This window comes from Aquarana catesbeiana, linkage group LG12 (assembly GCF_042186555.1).
Source record: "Aquarana catesbeiana isolate 2022-GZ linkage group LG12, ASM4218655v1, whole genome shotgun sequence".
Classification (NCBI taxonomy): domain Eukaryota; kingdom Metazoa; phylum Chordata; class Amphibia; order Anura; family Ranidae; genus Aquarana; species Aquarana catesbeiana.
Window position 1 is genome coordinate 211917353 of NC_133335.1, and position 27650 is coordinate 211945002.

Consider the following 27650-nt stretch of genomic DNA (forward strand, 5'->3'; position numbering starts at 1 on the left):
TAATGTAATCTGTAAGATTACAGTATACTGTATGTATTGTGTGTGTTTCACTTTTTGAATTTGGCGCCGTGCTCTGTCCCCGTGTTTCGTAACGCTCACAGGGAACGGTGCCCGGCGCTGTGATAGATCGAGCGGGGGATGGCTCGCGCACACAGCGGGGAGACATTGCGGGATCCTGGGGACAAGGTAAGTAACTGTACCTGGATTCTGCGATGCGATCCCGAGTGTGGCTCGGCGTTACCACTTTTTGTACAGAAAATTCACCCCCGAGCCACACTCGGGAATACCGCCAGAGAGATTAAAAAGCCTGGATTTTCAATTGCTACACTATGAGTTCCTCTTGTGTCTCTCCCTTTTGCTGAGCCCACTGTTGAACATCCTGGTCGTATGGTAACCCATCCTGGAATCTTGGCTCCTGATATCTATCCATTCCATGAGGATACTGGAATAAAGTGCAGCCAGACCTTCATTTTGGGGTCAGAGTAGCTGGTAAGTGTTGGGTGTGCACTTTTGGGTGTGAAGATTTTGCTATCCACACTGAAATATGGATTTGTGTTGATGCACAAGTATAAATGAACTTTTTTCACAAGAGCACTTCTTTTTTCTAATGGACTTTACTGGATGATTTATACATGTTTAACACATTCTTATTTACAGTTTTTGATGTATATGAATTTCTTAGTTGATTGAGTTTATACAACACATTTTTCATTATTTATTACAAGGTGGAATATGCTTTTAAGTACAGAAAACCCTGATAACTACATTAAATATTTTTGCTAAACATTTAATATTTTAATACCTTAACTTAATACTTCATAAAAGAAACTGTGCACAATACAATCGTTTTTCAATACAAACTGATCTTGCTGCCCTGCCTCTCATTTTTTAGGATGCCACTTGAGAGGAGTGACACCAGCAGGATATTTTATCTGTAAAACACTCAGTAGGCGCAGCATCAGAATGTACTATTCTACCAATGAGCAACTATGAGCCAAGCAACGAGCAGAGAGGCTGTGATATCAGTGAAGGTTTCCACCCACAGTGCACACTCTGATCATTGGTGGCAACATAATTGGAAGAATTGCTAATGTTTTATTGCAATGCCACCGTTACATCCTATAGGTACTAGAACCCAAAAAGGACCAAGATTTAGTGGCTACATTTTGAGGTGGTTGACTGCAGAGCAAGAATGTAAAAATGAAGGCACATAGTTTGGGCCTAAAGCTGGCCATACATTATACAATTTTCTCAATCAATTTCCTTTAGATTTAGCTTCAACTATGTATTGAAGGGCCTGCCTGATTGCATATAAATTGAAAGTGTTTAGGTTTGACCTCATATTATATGGTTTTGGTAAATCTAAGGGAAAATTGTATAATGTATGACCAGCCTAAGATTGCTACAGATGAGAAAAAAAAATTGCACTAATTTCTACTTTAAAGAGTTGGTGCAACTTTACCAGCAAACTGCCTATGCAGACGAGGGTCACCTGTAAATAAAAGCAAACTGACTAAATTTGGATATTACCCTTGCTATAGATGAAGGGCATTTACGTACCTTCCGAACTCTGGTGAAAAAGCTCCCAGAGATGGCATCATCTAGCCCTGCCTTGTTAGGACATTGCTAAGACACTCCCAGCTGATTCAAAATGCTTCACATGTGCTCTGTCTCCCTGTCGCAGTAGCTCTGAGCTCAGCAATGCTGAGATGGGGCAGATAGGTGACAACACGCTGGGAGTGTCTCAGCAAAATGGTATCTCCTGGGTTTTATTTGACATAAAACATTGGATAAAATTGCAGAGTCTGCAAATGTTACCATGCTTATCCATGAGCACCAATGGGTTTCTGCATCTGAGTCGGCCCGGGAGAATCCATGGGGAGGAGCCAACCACCATGACCCGGGGATGAGATGGGCTGCTACGATGCTCCAAGCCAGACTTGGCCGGCGCTTGCCGATGATGTCACTCGAACAGGTAGACAGAAGACACGTCACCCAGAAGAAGCCTCGTGGGAGCAGCGTGGAACGCAAGCCTTCATGTTGGTGTGACAATGTGTTTCACATGCATACACTTTGTCAAGTCACCTGAGAGCTCTAAACGGATGCCAATTGGCAGACCTTTTTCGGGCATGCCCTTTCGACAGAAGCTGGTCAAAGAGCTGGCTTCTGTTGGACCAGCTGCCGTACACACGGGCCAAATGTAATCTGGTTTCTATTGAACCAGCTAATGCCTCCTGATATTCAGGCTGTGTGTATGGATGGGGCTTTACCCTTTAAATTAAATTTATATTGAGGAAGGATAAGTAGATTGTGCATGTATTTCTAGAACTATCTCTGGAATCTGGCAGTGCAATGACGCATTGTTCCAAAACTTGACAATGGGTTCTAATCAAGCAACAGATAAGTAGTTTACATAAGAGGAAACTCTTTTAGAAGGGAAAGAAAAGACAAGTGAACTGGAGAAAGTGATTCCCACACTGCTTAATGCTTTTCTGTCCTGATAAATTTCACTAAACCATGTTTTCCCAAAGACCCAGCCCAAAACATTCTTTCATGACTATTCTGTGTATATAGACATCAAAATCCACTCTTGAAATGTAGATCTGAATTTTAGTATAACAAATGCCTAATTTGGGTCATGCAAAAATATTCCATGTTTTCTGTTCTCATGATCTTTGCCATGGGCATGGGTCATTTGCCTACCGCAAAAGTGAATTTGTCACCCGATTTAAAATGTTAGAGATGAAAGCTGTGCCTTAATTTGTTACTAAAAGTTCTACTTCTTCCACATAAGGTTTAAACCTGCTACACCCTGTCCAAGTACAGCACCCTTACTGGTACTAAAATGCTCTCATTAGACCAGGGTATGACGAATGGATGGAGCTTAGCTTTGGGGTGGGAATTTGCCTGAAGTCAGGGAAGATGAGCCCTTCTGTGCCTTGTGGAGCATGCTATTAAAGAGTTACTCCACTTTCATTGAACAAAAAAAGCAAATAGAAAAAAAAAAATCATTTACTGGTATTAGGTCAAGAAACACAGGTTCAAAGTCAGGTTAGGTGGCGCGGGTTCCTAGGCAGGTCCTAATCCAGGGTCAGGGTAGGTGGCACAGGTTCCTATGCAGGTCCTAATCCAGAATTAGGATAGGTGGCAGAGGTTCCTAGGCAGGTCCTAATCCAGGGTAGGTGGCACAGGTAATAGGCAGGTCACAATCCATGCTCATAGAAATGCATAAAGGAGCACCAGATCCAAATCGGATAAAAGAGTCCAAGATGGTTGATAAAAAAAAGTCTCATAAGAACATCCAACACATTTCAGCCCAAAATACCTTGGCTGTTTTTAAAACTTTATTTTTATCAACAATAAAAATTATCTTGGACTCTTTAATCTGATTTTGGTCTGACGCTCCTTTCTTTCATCGAGGGAAGCCTTGCTGTGTGGGAGCCGTCTCTCCAGAGCTATTGAGCTTGTTAGAAGTTTTCTTCATCTGAATACACTTGCAAGTCTGAATGTTCCCAGCACCTTTTTGAGTATATTGTTCTACAATTCAAGGTCAGGCAGCACAGGTTCATAGTCGGGTCACAAACCAGATCAGGACAGGTAGTACAGGTCCCTATCTAAGGTCAGGATAGCTGGCACAGGTTAATAGGCAGGCCATAATCCAAGGCCAGGTAGCCCAGATTCATAGGTGGGTCAAAAGCTGTATCTGGATAGGTTGCACAGGTTTGTAGGCGGGTCACGGTCCAAGGACAATATAGGTGTCACAGGTTTATAGGCAGGCTACAACCCACGGTCAAGATAGTCCATTTGGGGTTTGTCAGGTTACATATCAGGATAGGCATTACAGGTTTGTAGTAAAGTCATGATCCACGGGCAAAACACAGCTATGCTTAAAAAGGTTGTCATAGCTCTGTCTTTTCAGTACTCTCTACATTCTAAAGGACAACTTCACTTTTAATGAAGACCATTAGTGAAGCCCAAGAAGTAAGATGCTAGCAGCATAAGGTTAAAAATGTTGATTGAGAAATTGATGAAGTTCCACGTTAAGGTAACCTCCCATTGATGCAGAGCATTTACAATAAAAACACTCAGGTGCGTTCAGTTCCTACAGGGCATAGGGGTCCACTCTGCCTGTTTATTTCTATAGCTCCGTCAATACTCATCCTGATGGCTGGGGTCTGCCATGCGTACAACCATAGGAATGAATAGGCCGAGCGTCTGGCATGCACTAAAAATGAAAAGGTCCTTTAATGCTCTATGCACTCTATGTAAATCAAGCCAGCCATGAAGCATAATCTGGGTTGTTACACATTGGACCTGAGTTGAATACTTTCACATTGTCCAATCACCAATATGGCATTCTCATCCTCCTTTTACCTCTGCTCTAGATTCCAATCTTAAGCTTCTTGTGGAAAGCTGTCATTTCCTACTTACTGCATGACAGGGGTATTTTAGCATTTTCTTATGCTTTTGTAAAACAATATTTGTTGCAACAGATTCCTTAGTATAGCAAGATGTGGATAACAATATCTTATAAGCTTCTTAAAGTGGTTGTAAACCTCAGACATGACATATGACCAAAGGATATCCCTCTATAGTGTGTACTTGTCTCAATCAAAAGCACCAAGTGTCGTTTCTGTCTACTGCATTGCTTTCCTATCTGTATAAATCACTTCTGACAAGTTTTCCTGACACCAAGAGAAAAATGGTGATGGGAGGGATCTCCAGCTGATTGACAGCCTCAGCTCTGTTTCTGTGTGCTGTGTGAAGGGGGGCCTGACCCTTCCCTCCAATCAGCGCTCAGACCTCTCCTCACTGAGCTCTGCAGAGTGTAACTTTAACTCTTTGCCCCCTTTTTTTCTGAACTCTCAAACAAGATTGCTTTAGCATTTTATGGCAAGTTTACATATATACAACAGAAAATAGTGATGTGCTGCTGACAATATCTAAATAAATGTGTAACCATAAATCCAAAAAATAAAATCTAAACTCAATGGTGTCCAATGTTTCTCAATTATTGTGTGAATTTCAATGGAGTATGTTCACGGTGAATACATATAGCACATACCATATATACTCGAGTATAAGCCGAGTTTTTCAGCACATTTTATTCTGCTGAAAATGCCCCCCTCGGCTTATACTCTAGTCGAGCACTTTTTTCTGCAGCAGAAAATGACATTTTCTGAACTGACTTTTGGGCCCCGTATCTCGGGGCCACTTTGTGCTAGAAACACCACATTTGGTGTGCGAACCCAGTGGAACTAGCACTACAACATAACCAAAGCTGGGGTTCCTAGCACCAAGTGGCCCCAAGATACGGGGCCCCAAAGTCAGTTCGGAAAATGTCATTCTCTGCTGCATTAAAGTGCTTGACATTTTCCAAACCGACTTTGGGGCCCCGTATCTCGGGGCCACTTGGTGCTAGGAACCCCAGCTTTCTATATGTTGTAGTGCTAGTTCCACTGGGTTCTTGGCACCAAGTTGGTCAACTGTGTCCATCTGCAGCAATGTCATTTCGGGACCCTTTGGGTCCAAAGACCCCAATTTTTGGCTGCGGCTAGGGGGCATCTAGGAACCCTTAACTACCGAGTTTGAAGTTCGGGGGACCTATGGCTGCAAATGGGCACAGTGAGGCATGCAAATGGGCATTGTTGACCCTCTTTTCTATTTACAGTAGCTGTGCATTTCTCACCCTAGACTTATACTCGAGTCAATAAGTTTTCCCAGTTTTTTTTTGTGGTAAAATTAGGTGCCTCGGCTTATATTCGGGTCGGCTTATACTCGAGTATATACAGTAATACATATTATGTATTATATACACATGTATATGTACATAATACATGTATTATGTATATATATAATATATGTATTAATGCATATGTTAAAATAACATATATCATCACAAAAAATGCATCCAAATATGCAATAGAGTTCCACATATGTTTTAAAAATAGAAATGGTCCGTATTGAGTATCTGAAACCAGAGATTCCCCACTTCTTACACTTTGCGTTTAAAAATCCCACGCAACACTTCAGTCCAAAGAAACCGTGTACAAAATAAGGTCCATAAAGACATGGGTGGGCGAGTTTGCAGTGGAGGAATTTGACTCACCTGCACAGAGTCTTCAACCTCAACCCGTTATCAAGCCAACGTGTTTCAGGCCCCCAAAACACATTGTCTTGATAACTTGTTGCTTCTTTCAATAAAGGACTACTGCTCCTTCTACCTACCTTTGCAATAAAAGACATTCAGGGCTTATTTAGACTTGCAGTTGGGGGGGGAGTAGCAACACACAGTTGAGACACATTTTTCCGATCACCCTAACTGCCCCCCCCTTAAGCTGCAAAGACCGCAGACAGGGATGTTCCCATGCAGTGGTGAAAATGATTCCCCCCTATGCTACAAGCCACTGAAAATGACCCATTTGGGTTATTGGGGCTGCACTGCAACTGCACCATGGTGCAGAATTTAGCCGAGCAAAACAGACCGTGAGGAAGCAAACTCCTCTGAAAGGAGATCAACTTTCAGAGGCGTGCCATTCTTGCCGCCCATGTACATTTACTGATTGATTTACTAAAGACAAATCAACTGTGCACTTTCCAAGTGTAGTTGTACCTTGCCTGCATTTGCTCCAGAGCTTATTAAATGAGGAGACGCTCTGCTGATTTCCATTGTCCAATTATGCGCTTGCAAAAATGCTGTTTTTTTTTTTTCTTGCATGTGATTGGATATCTTTTGAAAATTTGAAGCTTCGCCTCATTTACTAAACTCTGGAGCAAAGGCTCCTCCAGAGTGCAACTGCACTAACAAAGTGCACAGTCCTTTTTGCCTTTAGTAAATCAACCCCACAGCCTCAAAGGAAACCTTTGCTGAGAGAAATATGCAGCACTGTAAAGCCTTCTTAAGACAGAAGGTATTCACGTCTTGTTCCTTCACAAATTCCAAAAATAAGAGGATTATTCCCTATTCAAGGACAGTGAGCGGAGCCATGCCAATCACTGCTTTGCGCCCCACTGGCCAGATGCCCATCCAGAACTGCTTATGTATAGTGCAAATGAAGCCTGAACTTGGTGAACCATAAGTTTTTAAATCAGTATTTTTTTTGCTAAAAAATTACTTATAACCCCCAAATGCCTATTGACAAAAAAGGAATGACGAAACGTGTCTAGGCGTGACCACACGGCTTGCTGCATCTGTCACTGGCTCTGATCTCTAACATTAGGTTATCAAACAAGATGGTAATAAGATATAATACTCTTTTCTTTTATCAAATTTAAAGAAATGTAATGAAAAATAATGTAATGTGTAAAGAAATAAAAGAATTACCCTAAAGTTATGGTAGGGTCTTTTTTAGTACTCGCCGATACCAATTATTGATATCTACTGCAACTTTTTTGTTTACGCTTTAGCTGTCAGCAATGGTACAAAGCGTTGAAGAATTATTTTACAAATGAAATTTAATTTCTTTAAATTTTGCGCTTTTTTTCAATGTGAAATGTGCAAATATATGTTAAAGGTATAAAAATATTAATGAACAAAGCAAACTAAAAATGTAGTTTTTTTTTTTTTATTATTATTATTATTAATAGTTTAAAAAATAGAAGTAAATAAAAATCAGCGGGAAAATGTAAATGAAGTAAATTAAGGGTTAATAAAGTGTTAAACAGAGGAACAATTTAATAAAAAACAAAAAAAAAACTTACTTGACAAGGTTGCTTTAACCTCCCTGGCGGTATTCCCGAGTGTGGCTCGGGGTTAAAATTCAGTACCATTAGCGGTAACCCCGAGCCACACTCGGGATCGCATTGCAGGATCCTGGGGCGGCTTTACTTACCTTGTCCCCGGGATCCTGCGATGTCCCCCGCAGTGTCTGTGGGCTCCGTCCTCCTCTGAAGCCTCTCCGTGCCAGGCTCCGTTCCCTGCGAGCGGCGCGACGCACGGGGGCGGAGCCTGGCGGCAAATTCAAAAAAAAGTAAAACTCATAACACATACAGTACTGTAATCTTACAGAATACAGTACTGTATGAAATGATTTCACATCCCTTTTGTCCCCAGTGCTTTGGCCCATGCCCTGCATGCAGTTTTACATGATATACACTGTTCTTTCTGCCTGGAAACTGGAGATTGTCCATAGCAACCAAAAAGTGTCCCTTTACGTCAAAAGTGGCTTTAGACCAGCTAGAAAACAGCGATAGTAAATTAGAACACTTGCAGAATTGAGCGATAGTGAATTGTGGGGAAATTTATTTTATTACTATTTTTTATATTTTTTTAAATTATTTATTTTTATTTATTATATTATAATTTATGTTTTTGTGTTTCAAACTTTATCATACCCGGGATATCTACTAGACTCTGGTTTGGACAGATTTAAGTGTGTTATTGTTAAGATTTACAGACCTACAATATAAAACGCCAAATTTCCATGCAAAATAATTGTACCGCTTTCAGCACCTAAAATCCGAAATAATCATACCGCCAGGGAGGTTAAACTGACTTCATTTACAGACCGAAGTTCATCCCTTTGATCTGTAAATGAACAGAAAGATGTAATGTTTTGTTTTTACCTCACTTTCAGTGCTGAGCAATGTTGTTGATAAACATTGCCGACTGCTTTTTTTTAAATTTTATTTATTTATTTTTTGACAGTTGTGAGCAGGGTACTGCTCTGCACTTGTTGATTTGCCACCAATCTCAAACCAAGCAGTATGATTTCCTTATCTTTACTGATGATACTTTTCCCTTTTGTGCATTACAGCAAACAGGCCTGTATGAATATAAAGTCTACGGAGGTCTGGCTGAATGTCCTGCAGACCTGTGTGCAGATGTCTACATGGACCTGGACTACCGAAAGCAATGGGACACAAATGTGAAAGGTTTGTACAATGCTGGCTTTGGAGACCACAGTCCAAGATGAGAATGCTGTTAGGCGCTTTACCAATATTGCAGAAAATCTCAGGACAGGATCCCATCTCTGTGGTGGGGGGTCTCTTCACCTGTATGAGTAGAGAACGTTTTCCGCACCCCATAAGTTCAGTTTATTTGCCTTTTTGAATGTAATCTGTATAAACATTTCATAGTACATTGCCCTGTTCTGAAGAAACATTAATCCGCAGTTAAAAAAAAAATAAGTTGCCGGAGTGGTCTCCGGTTTACACTTAAGAAATGGCGGATTATAACGGCCAGAGCAAAGGAGACAAATAATGATAAAATAATATAATTCTTTATTATACAAATGCTAAAACAAATGAAATTGATGATAACATTTCCAAACGTCTCGTCCTAAAAATTGGGGGCAAAATAATTCATAAAAATGCACACAATCGTATATATAGATATAGTTCTGTAAACATGAATCTTTAGCCTGCTGTCTGTATGGTCAACACGTTTCGCTGAGATGGCTTCCTCAGGACCCAGACAGGAGAGTAGCAAGCTTCCGAAGGGCGCAACAGTCAGGACATCCGCCCAAACAATGTCTAGGGCAGGCACAGGGGCACTCAAACGTAGAGGCAGCCAGACAAAAAGGATTTAAGGATAGAGACCTTTAGTGAACGTTTCAAAGCAATGCATAAAATGTCTGTCCAGCATCCACGAGAGTGTTATGGTACCAAAACCAAAGCGTTTGGTCAAGATACATTCAGGAAAATAGATAATCCCTGATAGTAAACAAGGGAGACAAAAAAGCCCAATAGCCCAATACACGTTTAGACCTCAACCCTGCAAGGCAAAGGACTACACATGCCACACCATAAGGACAGAAATATCAAACTAAGAGGAGTACATGATAACCGGCCGCCTCAGAGTAACTCTATGATCCGGTTTATACTTATCTTTTTCCAAATTATTGGATGAGGCCTCAAAAGTCCTCTGTACTCTTGGAATTAATCCACAGTTACCTTTGACAGTAGAGCACACTGGAGCCTGCTTCCAGTCTGTACTAATGTTTGTAAACCAATCAACGTGGTTCCTGATCATGTGCTTGCATGCATGCAATTTGTTTATAAACAGATCTCACAGCTTGCAGAGGCCACACCAGACAAAACATGGCAGTGTGTTTAGATTTGTTATTGTATTAAACAAATACAATTTGGAGCATTAAAAAATAGGACATAATTAAGAGTGGTATTTAATGATTTAGATGGAAAAATTAGTTATAGAGTCATTGTCTTAGGTAACTAACCCATGCATCAATAACCACTGATCACAAAGAGTTAAACGTTTAACATCATTCTTGTTCTGTGTTCCAACAATTTTTTTTTTTTTTTTTCAAGGACTAGCATAACTTGCAACAATAATAGCAAAAAAGATCAGGAACAGATACATGTGTATTGAATGACAAAATACAACGTGACAACATATAAACGTGTTATTAATTTCATGTCCTTGGCGGTTCGGTATAAGAGCCGGATATGTATCATTTCTGTATTGATGTTATTACAAAGCAAACAGCTTGCTGCTGCCACCTGGCGGTACTATGCTTCTACCAAGACTAGGTAAAAAGCAATTTATCGTTTTAGAAATTCATGGAAATAAGGTTGGTTTGATATAAAAACATTTATTCATATGTATTAATGTTTTAAAAGAACCTTGGATTTATGTGTTATTATATTTATATATGTAGTGTCAGCCATATTTTTTCATCACACACATTTCCTCCTGCATTGCTACACAGTGTCTGTGCATTACTACTCTTTCTAACAGTGCCAAGTCCTTGAGTCGCAAACAATGTACGCCGGTGAGGATGACCATTTATCTCAGCAGTTGTTCTGAGGGTATGAGGTGTAACTGTTTATGGTCAATCTATACACTTCTACATTAAATACAATACTAAACATATAGAACACATATATAGAAAAAATACAAAGTTACATTAAAAAAATTACTTGTGTTTTCTATTCAAACCCTTTTTTTTTTTTTTTTTTTTTTTTTTTTTTTATAATTTATTTTTTACTGTAATAGGGGGTAATTCAGCACCCTTCTTCTTGGTCATGTGACAAAGGGTAAAGGCCACTGAAGTCAGATAGACATTGGGGCTGATTTACTGAAGGCAAATAGACGTAGGCAAATGACGATAGTGCGTTCTGCAAGTGCAGTTGCTCCAGAGTTTAGTAAATGAGGTGAAGCTTCACTTTGCAAAATATATATAAAACCATTACTGCATTGTTTAATAAACTAAATATAACAAAAAAAAATGCAAGCTGCTTCATCATTACAATTAATTACTCAATTTCTGAAGCAATGCAGTGTAAAAGAATACACGAATACCGGCAAAGTGCTGTGAATCAACTACTTGTAAAGTGCTGTGTTATATCATATACTGCAGCCTGGACGTCTCTGTGAGATGGTTGCAGTTCCATCCAGTGGCGGCTGGTGCTCAAAATTTTTTGGGGGGGGTGCAAGCAAACTGAAAAAAAAAACATCAATTGCAGCCTCACTGTGCCCATCTTATGCAGCCTCACTGTGCCCATCTTATGCAGCTTCTGTGCCCATCTTATGCAGCCTGTGCCCAACATATGCAGCCACTGTGACACCCCCCCCCCGCTTGCCCGCCATCAGCCCGGCACTTACCTCCTCCGGGTGACGGCATCGAGCTGGGGGATGGGCAGGCGACAGCTCCTGTATCCCGTGCGTCTCCTCCTCCATTCCGGGCTGTTGGGTCCTCTCCTCCTGTGTCGGCGGCGGCAGAGGCGTCTGATTCTCCAGCTTCCTCCCCTGTGTGTCTCTCCCGCCAAAGCGCCAGGCATCCAATAGGATGCCCGGCGCTTTGGCCAATCGGGAAACAGGTCTCACTGACCTGCCTCCTGATTGGGGAGGCACTGTGGTGTAAAAATAGTGAAAATTAAATCCCTATGGTCACACAACAGGGTGCGATCAGGGCACACTCTCTGCGCCTTGAGCCCACCCATTTTTTTGAAGCCTATAATTTTCAAAGGCTTTTTTTTATTCTAGTGATAACAAGAATAATATTTATTTATGCTTTTTATTTTTTTATTTGGGCAAGTTAACATAACAGTATTATCTCGTAGTTTTTAAGATCAAAGATACAACTATGTTGGTGTCCCTTGTTAATTTTATGTATATGTATTTTTTAAAATGTAACTGCCTATTTCCAAACTGTCATTTGAAGTAAAACACATTATTCTACACAATTTTTTTATTGTGCATTAAAAAAAGAAAACAAACTTAACCAAAAAGTGCATTCTATGCATCCACAAATATAGAAAATATACCAAATCAAATCATTATTCAACCAATAAAATAATGTCAAAGCAATAACTCCAAGGCCAATAATAAATAACACGTTATCTCCTCTGATTCCGAAACATGTCTGGTTGACGAACGGCCGTTCAGAAACTAACTGAAATGCACAAAATGAAAAACGCAAACTGAAAAGCGCTAAATGAAAAGAGCAAAAAGAAAAGCGCGAAATCAACACTCACCAAACTTCTACTAACACGAAATTAGCAGAAGTAGCCCAAAGGGTGGCGCTAAAGAGCTGAAAAAAAAACCACATAGCGCGTCACTACATTCGTAATTGTTGGCGAAACGGTGTGTGACCGTGTGTATGCAAGAAAGTTTGAGACAACGCCCTTCGGACAAAATTCCACGGTTTTGTTGTTGGAAAGTCCGATCGTGTGTACGAGGCATAAGACTTTCATTGGGGTGTATTCATTTTATCAACATGGTCTTGAATGAATTTGTCAGGAAAAATACTTGTGTGCAAATTAACAAATCTTGGTTTCAATCAATGGCCCGCAATTGTGAGAGTATTTTGTTGTATAATGTCCCATAGAAAATGTTGATTCTGAAAGGAAAATAAACATTTTCGTGTGTGTGTGTGTGTGTGTGTATATCAATATTGGGTGATTTGCTTCCCTAGGTGAACCGGGGCTGTGCCACATCCAGGTACAAATTTATAGAATAAAGAATTCCCTTAAATGGACTTTACCGGCACTTTGCTAAAAAATATATGTGTATATTTACGTAATAATTGTATGTGACAGAGTATAAGAAGTAAAAGGGATTTTTTATTTAAACACAACATGGCTTAAAAACATAGTATTTCATAGATTCAACAGAGCATATCACATAATTACATAGTCAATAGTGTGGTATTCTTCACAAAACAGTGAGTTATGCAAGGGCTCTTTTTCACAACTGACGCATTTCGGAATAAACAGTGTTTTTGTCCTGCAGGGATGTAGCAAAAAAAAGAGCAATTCGTCTAAAACAATTAGAATATAGAATAATAAGTGAATTATCATGAATTATATATGTGGGTATGTATTTATCCGATCATAATCAAGTAGGGATAGATCACTCACTTTGTAATATGCTAAATTGGGTTACTTTAAAAATCCAAAATTGGAATGGCATTGGGCATTGTTGCTGGTGCAGTTGTCATGAGAACATCAAGATTAGTACTGAGTGGTATCAATTGATGGTGGTCCCAATTCAATGGGGCATAGTATCTCACCTATCCTCGTCCCTCCTGGATGCGTGCAGGCCAAAGCGACTACTGAGGCAAAACAGGAAGGATCCCTTAGGGGTGGCACAATATAAATAAGTATTGGAAACAAAAATAAATATGAAATAAAGAGTCATGATATACATGGCCTCTCATAAAAAAGGTTGTGTTTAGTATCATATGGATATCCAGTTTGCGCCAAGAGTAAGATATGTGGAATACAGATAAAACTGTACATATGTATTTGCAAGGGATATATCCATATAGAAAATAGTATTGAAAAGATTAGAAAATGTGTGTGTGTGTGTGTGTGTGTGTGTGTGTGTATATATATATATATATATAAATAAGTTGATAAAGTCCTGTGCTATTTCATAAATATACAGTATAAAGCCATGTGCAGGATCCATTACAATCCATGCACATATCAGAGTATCCCAAAAAAAGTGCTCAGGCAGCATACATGTGCATAATCTTTTATGGCCAATTAATCCAGCCAATATTGTGCCTGTCATGAACAGGTGTGATCAGAACCGTGTGATCTGCGACAGAGGACACCCAAACGTATATAAGTGAAAATATAATAATTTATTAAAGAAAGTGAGTAATATAGTACAACCAACTCCAATATGACACAGTGCAATAACCAACCACAGACAGAGACCCACAAATAACAACAGACAGATAAGTGCAATAAATGGGAAATACCAGGATCATAAACAATAGCCAGGCCAGGGTCATACACAGTAGATCAGCAGATGGACAGGGGATGTTCCAGAGACATAAACGTAAGCCAGGCCAAGGTCATACACAGGGAAGTCAGCAGATGGGGTATAGAACACAGGACAGGGAGAGGATGGATGGGTCAGATTGCAGGCAGGGATGCAAGGTAACAGGTGGGACAGGATAGGGACCGGGACAGGGAGTGAGGTTCAGGGCACAGGATCAGATCGCTAGCAGGTCAGGAGGCAATGAAGAAATCAAGGCAAACATGTGAATGTTTGCCGGGTATTTATAGGCCTGTGATTGGCCTCAAGTGACAGCTGATTGTAGGAGGTACTGTCTGCTCCACACTGCCAGGATCCATCCGCTGATATAATATTAACAGGGAAAAGCGCTCCTGACAGTTCCAAACTGCCAGGAGACACCTGCTGGTGGATCTCAGTACTGCATGCCAAATAACAGGTATTACCAGCGGATGGAACATTTCCTGACAGTACCCCCCCTCAAAGGAGCGGCCTCCGGACGCTCCAATTGGTTGTAATTGTCCATAGTCTATGGCATCAAGCAGAACATCAGATGGGGGCACGTCAGGCTGGGCAACAGGCACTTCAGACTGGGCAGCAGACACAGGCGCTGGCACATCAGGCAGAACAACAGGTGGTGGCACATCAGGCCGAGCAGAAGGTGGCACATCAGGCTGGGCAGAAGGTGGCACATCAGGCTGGGCAGAAGGTGGCACATCAGGCTGGGCAGAAGGTGGCACTCCAAGCTGGGCAGCAAGCATGGGCACTTCAAGCTGGGCAGCAGGCATGGGCACTTTAGGCTGGGCAGCGGGCTCATCAAGCTGGGCAGCGGGCACTGGTACTTCCGGTTGGATCACTGGCACCTCAGGCTGGAGGGCTGGCACCGAGACGTCAGGCTGGAGGGCTGGCACCGAGACGTCAGGCTGGAGGGCTGGCACCGAGACGTCAGGCTGGAGGGCTGGCACCGAGACGTCAGGCTGGAGGGCAGGCACCGAGACGTCAGGCTGGAGGGCAGGCACCGAGACGTCAGGCTGGAGGGCAGGCACCGAGACGTCAGGCTGGAGGGCAGGCACCGAGACGTCAGGCTGGAAGGCAGGCACCAGGATGTCAGACTGGGTTGGATTAGCTGGTGCGGAGGCAGGTTGGGTTACTGGCAGGATTGTCTTGGTTGGAAAAAACTTACGTTTTTTCTTTGGCTTAGCCACTGAAGCTCTGTAGGTGAGGGGTGCAGCAGACTGGAAAGGAGGATTGGAATATGGCAGAGAAGAGGTAACAGTAGCTGGAGGAAGTTCCTGTGGGTTTGTGGACAACTGAGAAGAGGCAGGTGGGTTGAATGCAGGATAGGTGCAGCGGGTAGGGACAGGGTATTGATATTTGGTGGGAAGCAGGGTATATTGGGCTGAAACAGAGGTTGCCATGGGTGAAGGGGAAAAAGACTCCTGGGCAGGCATCTAATAGCAGGTCTGGGTTGTGAAGAGCTGACCGAAGCTGGAAATAATAAGTCTGACCATGCCTGTAGTACAGGTTGAACAAACGTGGGTTCACATACTGCCTGTCCAACCAGGAACTGCACCGAATCTATACAATCCACTAGCACCTGTTAAGGGCAAGCTGAATAATGCTCCAGAAAGTATACAGCATCATCCTCCAACAGCCACACCAGAGACTCCACCTGATCACTACTGAAGGGGGGAGAAAAATCGTCACTTCCTTTGGGACTGCTAGACAAGGCTAGCTCAGCACACACCTGTATCAGGGGCTGAACGTTCTCAAACAGTAATCTACCCTGATCAACCAGAGAATGGGCCAGACGGATACACTCCAGGAGCTGATCACTGGCCCACTCTTTCAATACCAGATGACAGTAATTGTTATCCTCCAACACCAGTGAGGCAAGGAGAACAACTGTTTCTGATTGCATTTTAATAGCACTACAATGGTTCCTCTGCGCAGTCACTTCTGGTCAGAGATGGCCTTGATTTACTGTCATGAACAGGTGTGACCAGAACCGTGTGATCTGCGACAGAGGACACCCAAACGTATATAAGTGAAAATATAATAATTTATTAAAGAAAGTGAGTAATATAGTACAACCAACTCCAATATGACACAGTGCAATAACCAACCACAGACAGAGACCCACAAATAACAACAGACAGATAAGTGCAATAAATGGGAAATACCAGAATCATAAACAATAGCCAGGCCAGAGTCATACACAGCAGATCAGCAGATGGACAGGGGATGTTCCAGAGACATAAACGTAAGCCAGGCCAAGGTCATACACAGGGAGGTCAGCAGATGGGGTATAGAACACAGGACACGGAGAGGATGGATGGGTCAGACTGCAGGCAGGGATGCAAGGTAACAGGTGGGACAGGATAGGGACCGGGACAGGGAGACAGGTTCAGGGCACAGGATCCGATCGCTAGCAGGTCAGGAGGCAATGAAGAAATCAAGGCAAACATGTGAATGCTTGCCGGGTATTTATAGGCCTGTGATTGACCTCAAGTGACAGCTGATTGTAGGAGGTACTGTCTGCTCCACACTGCCAGGATCCATCCGCTGGTGGACGCCAGTACTGCGGCCCAAAGATGATATAATATTAACAGGGAAAAGCGCTCCTGACAGTTCCAAACTGCCAAGAGACACCTGCTGGTAGACCTCAGTACTGCATGCCAAATAACAGGTATTACCAGCGGATGGAACATTTCCTGACAGTGCCACTTTCCTCACTCCAATACTGTGTCTTGTGCAACCACTGAGGGGGTTATTTACGAAAGGCAAATCGACTTTGCACTGCAAGTGCACTTGGAAGTGCAGTCACTCTAAATCTAAGGGGTAGATCTGAAATGAGTGGAAGCTCTGCTGAATTTATCATCCAATCTTGTACAAGCTAAAATGTTTTTTATTTTCCTTACATGTCCCCCACAGATCTACAGCAACTTTTATTCCAAGTGCACTTGCAGTGCAAAGTGGATTTTCCTTTAGTAAATAACCCCCTGAGTGATCCCAAATGCACCAACCACTCACCAGATATTTTAGACCCCTTATGAAATGAGTGGGTTAAATGCGCTCTTATAAAACTCCAATGGACTTTCCAAATGTCATATCAACCAGGTAGCAGAGGACCCATAAGGCCCCTTTCACACTGGGGCGGTGGGGGCGTCGGCGGTACAACAGCGCTATTTTTAGCGCTGCTGTACCGTCGTTCTTGCAGCGGTATTCGCCCGCTAGTGGGGCGGTTTTAACCCCCGCTGGTGGACGAAAAAGGGTTAAAATCCCTCGTACAGCGCGGCTATAGCCGCGGTATAGCCGCGCTCTCCCATTGATTTCAATGGGCAGGAGCGGTGAAGGAGCAGTGAATACACCGCTCCTTCACCGCTCCAAAAAAGCGGTTTGCAGGACTTTTTTCACCGCCCTGCCTGCGCACCGCTTCAGTGGCTTTCACACTGAACAAACAGCGGAGGCTGTTTAGGGGCGGTTTGCAGGCGGTATTTTTAGCACAATACCGCCTGCAAACCGCCCCAGTGTGAAAGGGGTCTTAGGCAGAAAAAAACAGTTCTCATAGCTTATTACCATGTATTAAAAAATATATAAAAAATATAGTATTGCCTCGCTTGTAAATGTGCTGCAATCAGCACTGGAAGACAGCATATATCAATGTAAAAGGAAACCGCCGTTCCACCCACAAGTCCTGGGTGGTTATGTGCATCCCAGATGAGTGGAAGTGACAGCAATGTGGAGCCCACCCAACATGTTTCGTCATAAATCGGACATCATTTGGGATGTTACTTCCAGCACTTCATCCACCCATTATATAGAAGGCCATGATCTCCACCCCAGTTTCTGATTAATATGCAAACTCAAGCTATCTAATTTAAACCTTAAATAAAACCAATACCAGCAGTCCAACACAAGTAAAACACCGCTCCAGTTAGGTCCTGAAAAAATACGTTCACTGGTCCTCACATAGAGGTGCTCACCTGGCTCACAACCACAGAAACTCAGAAGGAAAAGTGGATGGCTGCACACTTCAGTGGGACGCTTTCCAAATGCAAAAGTCTTCATTCCAATGAGAAATCTATAAAAGACCTAACAGCAAAAGGATATTCAGGCTGTGATTTCCACCCCAGTTTCTTAATATGCAAACCTGAGCTATCTAATTAAAACCTGAAATTATGCCAATACCTGACATATAAAACTAATATGGGGGCTCTATCTTATCAAATTATGCATTTGTAAAAACATCAATCTCAGTGGCCTGAGCCAGCGCCATCTAGTGCTCAAAAAAGAGATTGCAACCCCCCCACCTCCCAGCAGCAGAAATATTACATTGTGTGCAACAAACATATAGATAATATTATTAAGCAACAATAAAATTCGTAATTCATAAGTAAACTATATAAAAATTATATAAAAACCTTTAAACTCATAAAATTACAAAATTGATACAAAAAACAATTGTCCTAAGCCTGGGTAAAATGATCATTAGCTAATAATTAATAATGAAACCGTTAAGAACTATATCTACATTTAACGTCTTTAGATTCAAAGTCTCGAAATCATAGATTCACTGTGTTTGTTTATTTCTTTTCTCATATTAGTTCATCTCCTTTCTCTAGCTTCTCAATCTAATAGAAGGTTAATCCCTTTGGATCTCTATTATGGCATAGTCTAAAATGGTTTGCACGAAGGGAGATGTATTAAAACTGGAGAATATGGTGCAGCTGTGCATGGTAGCCAATCAGTTTCTAACTTCAGCTTGTTTTATTAAGCTTTGACAATAAAACATGGAAGCTGATTGGTTTCTTTGCAGGGCTGCACCAGATTCACATCTCACATATTTACCTAGATATATACAGTAATCTCTGTGCGTTATTTTGAATTGGATCATTCTGTCACGCAAGGAAACAAATGTCCGGAATGGAAGACCCCAGACATCATCCGAGACATCATTGTCCCATTGTTGAACATCCCGTTGCCACTGGCCCTGAAGGAGTCTGGAGGGGGCATGTATTATTTTTCAGTGACTGAAACAAACTGTGTTTAAATTACAACCAACTTTCTTATTTTGTAGCTCTTCAAGAAGAGGAAACAGGAGAAGACAGAGTGATCTATTGGGAAGTAAAATATCCGTTCCCTTTATCTAATCGGGATGTATCCTTTTTTCTTTTCAATACATTTTTATTAAGTTACAATAAAACAGGTATCAAGATACAATTGCTTGACAAAAAGAATCACGTTACAAAGCAAATCATTTATTAAAAATACAAATATCAGTTTATTGTATTTAAATAAAAATAATAGTAAGAAATCATAGCTTGAGAAAGGTGTTAAAGCGTTTTGTAAACAAAGTGTTGAATATAACAATGTCAATTTTTTTAAATAACTGGGTAAGAAATAAAAAGGAAAAAAAACACTAATAATAAAAAAAAAATAAAAAAAGAGAGAGGTCAAGGAATAGAAAGGAGGGGAAAGAGAAATGAAAAAGAAGAAAGATGTATCCTTTTTTTTTATGTTAGAACAGTGTTCCTTATATACCCCTGCAAAAAATAATGGGATCTAAATTATATTTAAAGCGGAGTTCCAGTCGTTTTTGTGTTTATTAAAAATCATCAGCTACAAAAAGTGTAGCTGGTGACTTTTAATAAACACACACTCACCTGTCCCAGGATCCGACGATGTGGCCGCCCTTACCCTCGGTTCTCTCCCTCTTCTCTCCTCTGCGCCGGCATTACAAGTGTGGGCACCTGGCTGTGACAGCTTGTAGCTTCACAACCAGATACCCACTGCGCAAACGCGAGTCGTGCTGCGCCTCCTCAATGGTCAGGAAATCTTCTGGGACCTGTGATGTGTCCCAGAAGATTACAGGGAGGGAGAGGAGAACTTTTGTTTGGATCGTCTAGGCCAGTGGTCCCCAACCTTTTTGGCACCGGGGACCGGCTGCGTGGAAGAAAATTGTGCCAAGGCCCGGCAAGGGGGGGGGGGGATGTACGCACACGCGCGGGGGGAGCGAATTTTGCAGGCAATTTATCAGGGCAAAAGCTGGTGTTCTGCTGTTGGTACTTCAATCATCACGGCACCATGGTTGGTATGGTGTCAGAATGAATGAAGCGCATTATTTCTTATATTACATTGTAATATAAATGAAATAGTTCAACTCACCATATTGCAGAATCAGTTGGAGCCCTGGGTGTGTCACTTTCCACGTTGCCTGCCACCAGATGAGGAATGCCACTGGCCGCGCTGCCTGCCACCAGATGAGGAATGCCACTTGCCATGCTTGCCTGCCACCAGTTGAGGAATGCCACTTGCCACGTCACCTTTCTGTGCCACCAGTTCAGGAATGCCACTTGCCAAGTCACTTTCCTGTGCCACCAAATGAATGCCACTAGCCACGCTGCCTGCCACCAAATGAGGAATGCCACTTGCCACGCTTGCCTGCCACCAGTTGAGGAATGCCACTTGCCACGTCACCTGCCTGTGCCACCCGATGAGGAATGCCACTTGCCACGCTGCCTGCCACCAAATGAGGAATGCCACTTGCCATGTCACCTGCCTGTGCCACCAGATGAGGAATGCCACTTGCCACATCACCCACCAGATGAGGATTTTCACTGCATTGGTGACACTGGTTCAGTGATCGTTCTTGAGTGAGGGCAGGAGAGCAGAGATGCGAGTCGGGCGGTGAGCGATGATGTCATTTCTTTGCTCCCCGCCGCACCTCCGACATTCTGTATGCTGTGAGGGCAGAAGAGCGGTAATGCTAGGCGGGCAGGGAGAGATGATGTCATCTCTCTGCTCCCCGCTGCACCGCCGACATTCCTCGCACTGTGAAGGCGGAAGAGCGGTGATGCTAGGCGGGCGGAGAGAGATGTCATCTCTGCTCGCCAGCCTGCTTCTCTCATTCGCCTGCTGCTTTCTTCCCCGGTGCCTCAAAATGTAATGCCGGCTGCAAAGACGCTACGGCCCAGTATTGGGCCGCGGCCCTGGGGTTGACGACCCCTGGTCTAGGCGGCTCAAGCGGAAGTGGGAGCTGGGTACCTGTCAAAACCTAGGTACCCGCTCCTCCCCAAAGCAAATTGCATGCCAAATGTGGCATATGGAGGGGCTTAAAGCAGAACTTCCCATTTTGGGTGGAACTCTGCTTTAACGTTGAACTCCAGGAAAATATAAAAATCACAAATGATGTGTCTGGCTCCGGTGCTTATATATTCATTTTATGTATTTTTTTTCTTTTTTTAGCTTATCTACCCCCAGATCAAACATGTAATATATATGACAGTCTACCAGTAGATGTAGTGGCTGCATGAGGTTTATTTTATTTTCAGACTTTTTTTTCTGTATTTTCATTGGTGATCCTGCCAATAAAGCTGGCCATATATGGGTCATTTGTTTTTCGTTCAACCAGTGGGTTGAACAAAAAAAAACTCACCCATTTCCCCAATCCCACCTTGAATCCTCCTGCTGTATGCTTGTTGTCTCAAAGAGGGGAGACATCCCCACCTTCAGAACTCACATATCACATCATCGTGCTGCTTCTCCTTTCACTGTCCAGTTACAGACTGGGGCAGGTCCAGGATGACCTAAGCGAGGAAATAGATTAAAGGTTGCTGCCTATCAGACTGAGAACATCCAGCAGCAGAGAAATGTCACAAAGGAACTCTCTGGATTGATGGTGAATATTGAAGCAAGAGCTGTTTTTTTTTTTTTTTTTGTTTGTTTTTTAATTTTTTTTTTTAAAGTGCTATTTACATGTATCTTGTTATTTTTGGCTAGAGCTCTGCTGTAAGAACTGCATTTACAACTATCTTCCTTAATCAGTAAGTGTAGTATGTTTATGTTCGTGAAAGGCAAGATCTAGACATCGGTGAGAGGAAGATCTTTGTGATCTTAGCAAAAAGTGTATCTGTTCCCCGTTGGCCAGAGAAGTCCGGCATTATTAGAGTCAATGGTTACAAGCAAAGCCTTGCTATAGAGAGTGATGGAAAAAATGGCTGCAAAAGTAAGTGTTGGTGGGTCAGGGTAGTCAAGTGTAAATTTTAAATTGTAACTGTCATCTTGCATAGAAAAAATAAGAAGGTAGTGACAGAGTTTGGGTTAATCTTGGAGGTTGCTGTTTAAACACAACCACTGCCAAAACATTGTAGGGAAAACACAAACCCTGCATTTAAATACACTACATGGCCAGTAGTAGTTCAGATGTTTTAAGTGAAGGATACAATTAATACTACAGCATACAAGGACATAGCAGGCAATTGTGTACATCTACCCTTGTGGCAACAGTTTAGATAGGCCTTATTTGTTCCAGCATGACTGTCCCCTGCATACAAAACCAGCTACATATAGACATGGTTTCGTGTGGTGGAAGTGAAGTGGTCTGTATAGAGCCCTAACCTCAACTCTACTGAAGACCTTTGAGATGAATGGAAATGCCAATTGGTAAGATCTCCCCACCAGTCTTCCTTGCTCTGCTATCTTCCTCATCATGCAGTCATATTTCACCTCCATCCTCTGTGTACAATAAATGGAAAAAATTCAGCTGTGAGGTTAAAGCCCCTTGTAAAGTAAGCTAAGTGGCCTGGAATGCAGGTGTATAATGCCGTATACACATGACCGGACTTTTCGACAGCAAAGGTCCGACGGAATGAATCCGTCAGACAATTCGATCTTGTGTGGGCTTCATCTGACCTTTTCTGTCGAAAAATCTGACAAACTTTAGAAATAGAACATGTTTCAAATCTTTCCGACAGACTTGAGTCCTATCTAAAAATCCGTTTGTCTGTATGCTAGTCCGACGGACCAAAAACAATGCAAGGGCAGCTATTGGCTACTGGCTATGAACTTCCTTATTCTAATCCGGACGTAGGTCATCACGTTCGAATCAGTCAGACTTTGGTGTGATCGTGTGTAGGCAAGTCCGTTTCGTTGGAACTCTGTCGGAACTCCGTAGAAAAGTCCTTCGGAGTTCAGTCTGTCAAAGTCCGCTCGTGTGTACGCAGCATAAGTCTCATATACATACCCACTCTTCCACAATGACACACAGACATGCTTAATTTAAATGAATACACTACTTTTTATGGTTTTTGGTTTATGGTTAACATGTACAGTATATACTGTATATCTTTATATATCTATTGGAGCAGATATGTTGATTCTATTTTAAAAATATAAAGGACATTGTATTACTGTTTACTGTAATGTATAGTGCCTTGGAAAAGTATTCATACCTCTTGATATTTTCAACATTTTGTCATGTTACAACCAAAAAACGTAAATGTATTTGATTGGAATTTTATGGGATAAACCAACACAAAGTGGCACATAACTGTGAAGTGGAAGGAAAATGATAAATGGTTTTCAACATTTTTTCCAACTACATATTTGAAAAGTGTGGCATGGATTTGTATTCAGCCCCCCTGAGTCAATACTTTGTAGAACCACCTTTCACTGCAATTACAGCTGCAAGTCTTTTTGGGTATATGTCGTCACCAGCTTTGCACATCTAGAGTCAAATTTTTGCCCATTCTGCTTTGCAAAATAGCTCAAGCTCTATCAGATTGGATGGAGAGCGTCTGTGAACAGCAATTTTCAAATCTTGACACAGATTCTCAACTGGATTTAGGCCTGGACTTTGACTGGGCCATTCTAACACATGAATATGCTTTGATCTAAACCATTCCATTGTAGCTCTGGCTGTATGTTTAGGGTCGTTGTCCTGCTGGAAGGTGAACCTCCACCCCAGTCTCAAGTCTTTTGCAGACTATAACAGGTTTCTTCTAAGATTGCCCTGTATTTGGCTCCATCCATCTTCCCATCAACTCTGACCAGCTTCCCTGTCCCTGCTGAAGAAAAGCATCTCCACAACATGATGCTGCTACCACATGGTGTGTTCAGGGTGATGTGCAGTGTTAGTTTTGCACACATAGCGTTTTGCTTTTAGGCCAAAAAGTTACATTTTGGTCTCATCTGAGCAGATCACCTTCTTCCACATGTTTGTTGTGTCCCCCCATGGCTTCTCGCAAAATGCAAATGGGACTTTCTATGGCTTTCTTTCAACAATGGCTTTCTTCTTGCCACTCTTCCATAAAGACCAGATTTGTGGAGAGCACGACTAATAGTTGTCCTGTGGACAGATTCTCCCGCCTGAGCTGTGGATCTCTGCAACTCCTCCAGAGTTACCATGGGCCTCTTGGCTGCTTCTCTGATTAATGCTCCCTTTGCCCTGCCTCTCAGTTTACGTGGATGGCCATGTCTTGGTAGGTTTGCAGTCGTGCCATACTCTTTCCATTTTCGAATGATAAATTGAACAGTGCTCCGTGAGATGCTCAAAACTTGGGATATTTTTTTAAAACCTAACCCTGCTTTAAACATCTCCACAACTTTATCCCTGACCTGTTTGGTATGTTCCTTGGCCTTCATGATGGTGTTTTTTCACTAAGGTTCCCCAACAAACCTCTGAGGGCTTCACAGAACAGCTGTATTTATACTGAGATTAAATTACACACAGGTGGACTTTTTTTACTAATTGGGTGACCTCTGAAGGCAATTGGTTCCACTAGATTTTAGTTGGGGGCATTAAAGGGGGCTGAATACAAATGGACACCACACTTTTCAGATATTTATTTGTAAAAAAAAAAATTAAAAACATTGATCATTTTCCTTCCACTTCACAATTATGTGCCACTTTGTGTTGGTCCAGCACATAAAATCCCAATAAAACACATTTAAGTTTTTGGTTGTAACATGACAAAATGTGGAACATTTCAAGGGTATGAATACTTTTTCACTGTACTGTAGATGACTTTCTTGGCCAGATTAAGTGACAAACCAGTACCTCTAGGCAGGGTCATCACCAAACCACAATTCTTACACTTTTCTTTTAGACCAGCCTTTTTCAACCAGGGTGACTTCAGGTTTCTTCAGGGGTGTCTTAGCAATATGCCTAAAAATTGCCCAAAAATGGTATGCAAGTCAGCAGGTGGATCAAGCCTGGTTTTTAGTTACACAAAGCCACAGGTTTTAATTGTGCACCATTATGACCTTCTAGTTGCTGGCATCCTACAAGCCACGAAGGTCATCCGTTGATAAGAACATTGCACGCCTGCACAGCATCCTTGTTTGCCCCTCCCCTGCCCCTTTCCATCGGCACTAGTGAGGGAGACGAAAAACATTGGAATACTAGTCAGTACCTGTGTGCAAAGGTGTATTTGCTTTGAAAGAATAAATCACCTGTAATGTTGGTTGTCCTACGTGTGTGGATTTTGCTGCATTATGTAAAATTATTAGAATTGTTTTTTTTACATTTTAGAATAGGGTGCCTTGAGATTGTCCAAAATTTTAAAGGGTGCCTTGACTTAAAGTTGAGAAACACTGTTCTAGACCACTCTTTTTGGCCACTAGAAATGAAGCGAGGAAGCCCAGGGTAAGCACTAATTCGTGATTTAGAGCAGCCTTTCCCAACCCTTTAAAATAACATTGCAGTCTCAGGGAACCCCTGCTAAAAATTACTATATCTACAACTCATAATACATTAGAGTGATGGCCAATGGGAAGAATTACTTATCTGATATGCAGAAATTGCTCAAGGAACCCCTAGTAACCTCTTGAGGAACCCTAGTTGAGAAACCCTGACTTAGAACCTACCAGGACTTACCAGGACTCTTTGCATCCCTGTGTGAAATCGCTGGGTGCCTGACTGGCCAACTGCCAAGGTACTGGCCTCGTACACACGATCAGATTTTCGGCAGGGAATTGTGTGATGACAGACTGTTTGCCTAAAATCCGACCATTAGTATGTTCCTTCAGACAATTGTTGTCCAACTTTCCGCCAACAAATGTTGGATGGCAGACTAGTAAATTTTTGGTGGACGACAGTCTGTTGTCAGATTTTCATATCGTGTGTACACAAGTCTGTCACACAAGTCCAAAGTACAAACACGCATGCTCAGAATCAATGCTCACCAAACACGACATTAGCAGAAGGTGCCCAAAGGGTGGCGCTCAAGAGCTGAAATTCCAGATCACTACGTTCGTGTTTGTTGGGCGACAATTGTGTGCCGTTAGTATGCAAGACAAAGTCCAGGCACGCGCTCTTCGGACAAAAGTCTGACGCTCTGTTGGCCAACAATCTGATCGTGTGTACGAAGCTTAAGTCACAGAACTCCTAGGCATAGAAGTATTTAGCAGCTGAAAGGAGTGGCGGAGGACTAAAGGGGAGGTTAAAGAGGAAATTCACTCCTCCGTCCCACCCCCACTTTTTTACCTGTTACATGCTAACCTGCCCAGCAAATCCAGCATTGTCCTCCTACAATGTGCAATTTGTGTAATTGAACTCGATGTGATTTTAATTATTAGTGATTGCAAACCTGTAAAAAAAAAAAAATGTCTTCGTATACATTTGTGCCCTTAATTTCAATATGATCAATTTATGCAAAACATTTTATCCCTGCCTGCAACAGACTGTAGCGTCAAACTGGGAATTTTATAATGCATACATTTGCTTCAAGCTTTATCATTCCACACTAATGTAGAACTGTTTTAATCTGCCAACTTTCTTGATTTATATTATGAGATAATTTGACATTTAGGGGTGAGCAAATTACATAAACGTTGCAGTGGAAAAAATGATGAGACACTGCTAAAATGAAAAACCCTCTAGGCCTCAAAGAGATTTAGGCCCCACTTACACCTCGGCATGCTGGAAACATGCACCTCCTCGGTTTGTATATGTGATAAAGTAAATTTGATATATTGAATTGGAATGTATGTATTATTATTTATAATTATAATTAATTATAAATATTAGTTATTTATAATTAATATTTCTACAATTTTTTTTTTATTTTTTTTGCAGTTTTTATGTATTATTTTGACAATCCTGGTGGAATGATCCCTTTATGGCTTATTAACTGGGCAGCCAAGGTAAGAGTCTGCATACTTTTGTTTATAATGTGTCTAGTCTTTGAGGCCTATTCTGCTGAAGAGGAAAATCAGTGGAGGTGTTGTTTAATCTGATTACAGCATAAATATACTGTAACCTCCAATAGGCTTAAAGTGGATGTAAACCCGAATGTTTTTTTTTTTTTTTTTTTTATTATCATACTGTAGAGCATAAGATTTCCTATCATTTGAGCCCAGTCTTGCCACACAGAGTTAATCCATCTCTGAGCAATCCTCTTATTGTTCAGTGAGATAAAACTTGACAAACTGAGAAAAACTTTGTCAAATCCTCCCCCTTGCTGTGAGTGACAGGTGATTTACATATCTCGTGCACTAGCCTAAGACATGCAGTATTTTTTAATTCCCTCCCACTCCTTTCTTTAGCAGCTCTGCAAGGATTGGCTGTTCCACACCTCAGCATGATTTGTCATGCTGAAGTCATGTGGTTACTTTCCTGTCTTTTCACTGGATGTTAGAGATCATAGCAGAAGTT

At 41.8% G+C, this 27650-nt stretch overlaps 1 protein-coding gene across 1 annotated transcript in view; it reads left to right on the forward strand.

The window, feature by feature from the left end:
* The window catches only part of PCTP (phosphatidylcholine transfer protein), a 75913-nt gene that overhangs the window by 24988 nt on the left and 23275 nt on the right, over positions 1–27650 (forward strand). The window contains exons 2-5 of the mRNA XM_073606640.1: positions 8757–8874; positions 19293–19372; positions 22049–22220; positions 27072–27139. Of these exons, the coding sequence (XP_073462741.1) occupies positions 8757–8874; positions 19293–19372; positions 22049–22220; positions 27072–27139 (438 nt within the window). The remainder of the gene's footprint in view (positions 1–8756; positions 8875–19292; positions 19373–22048; positions 22221–27071; positions 27140–27650) is intronic.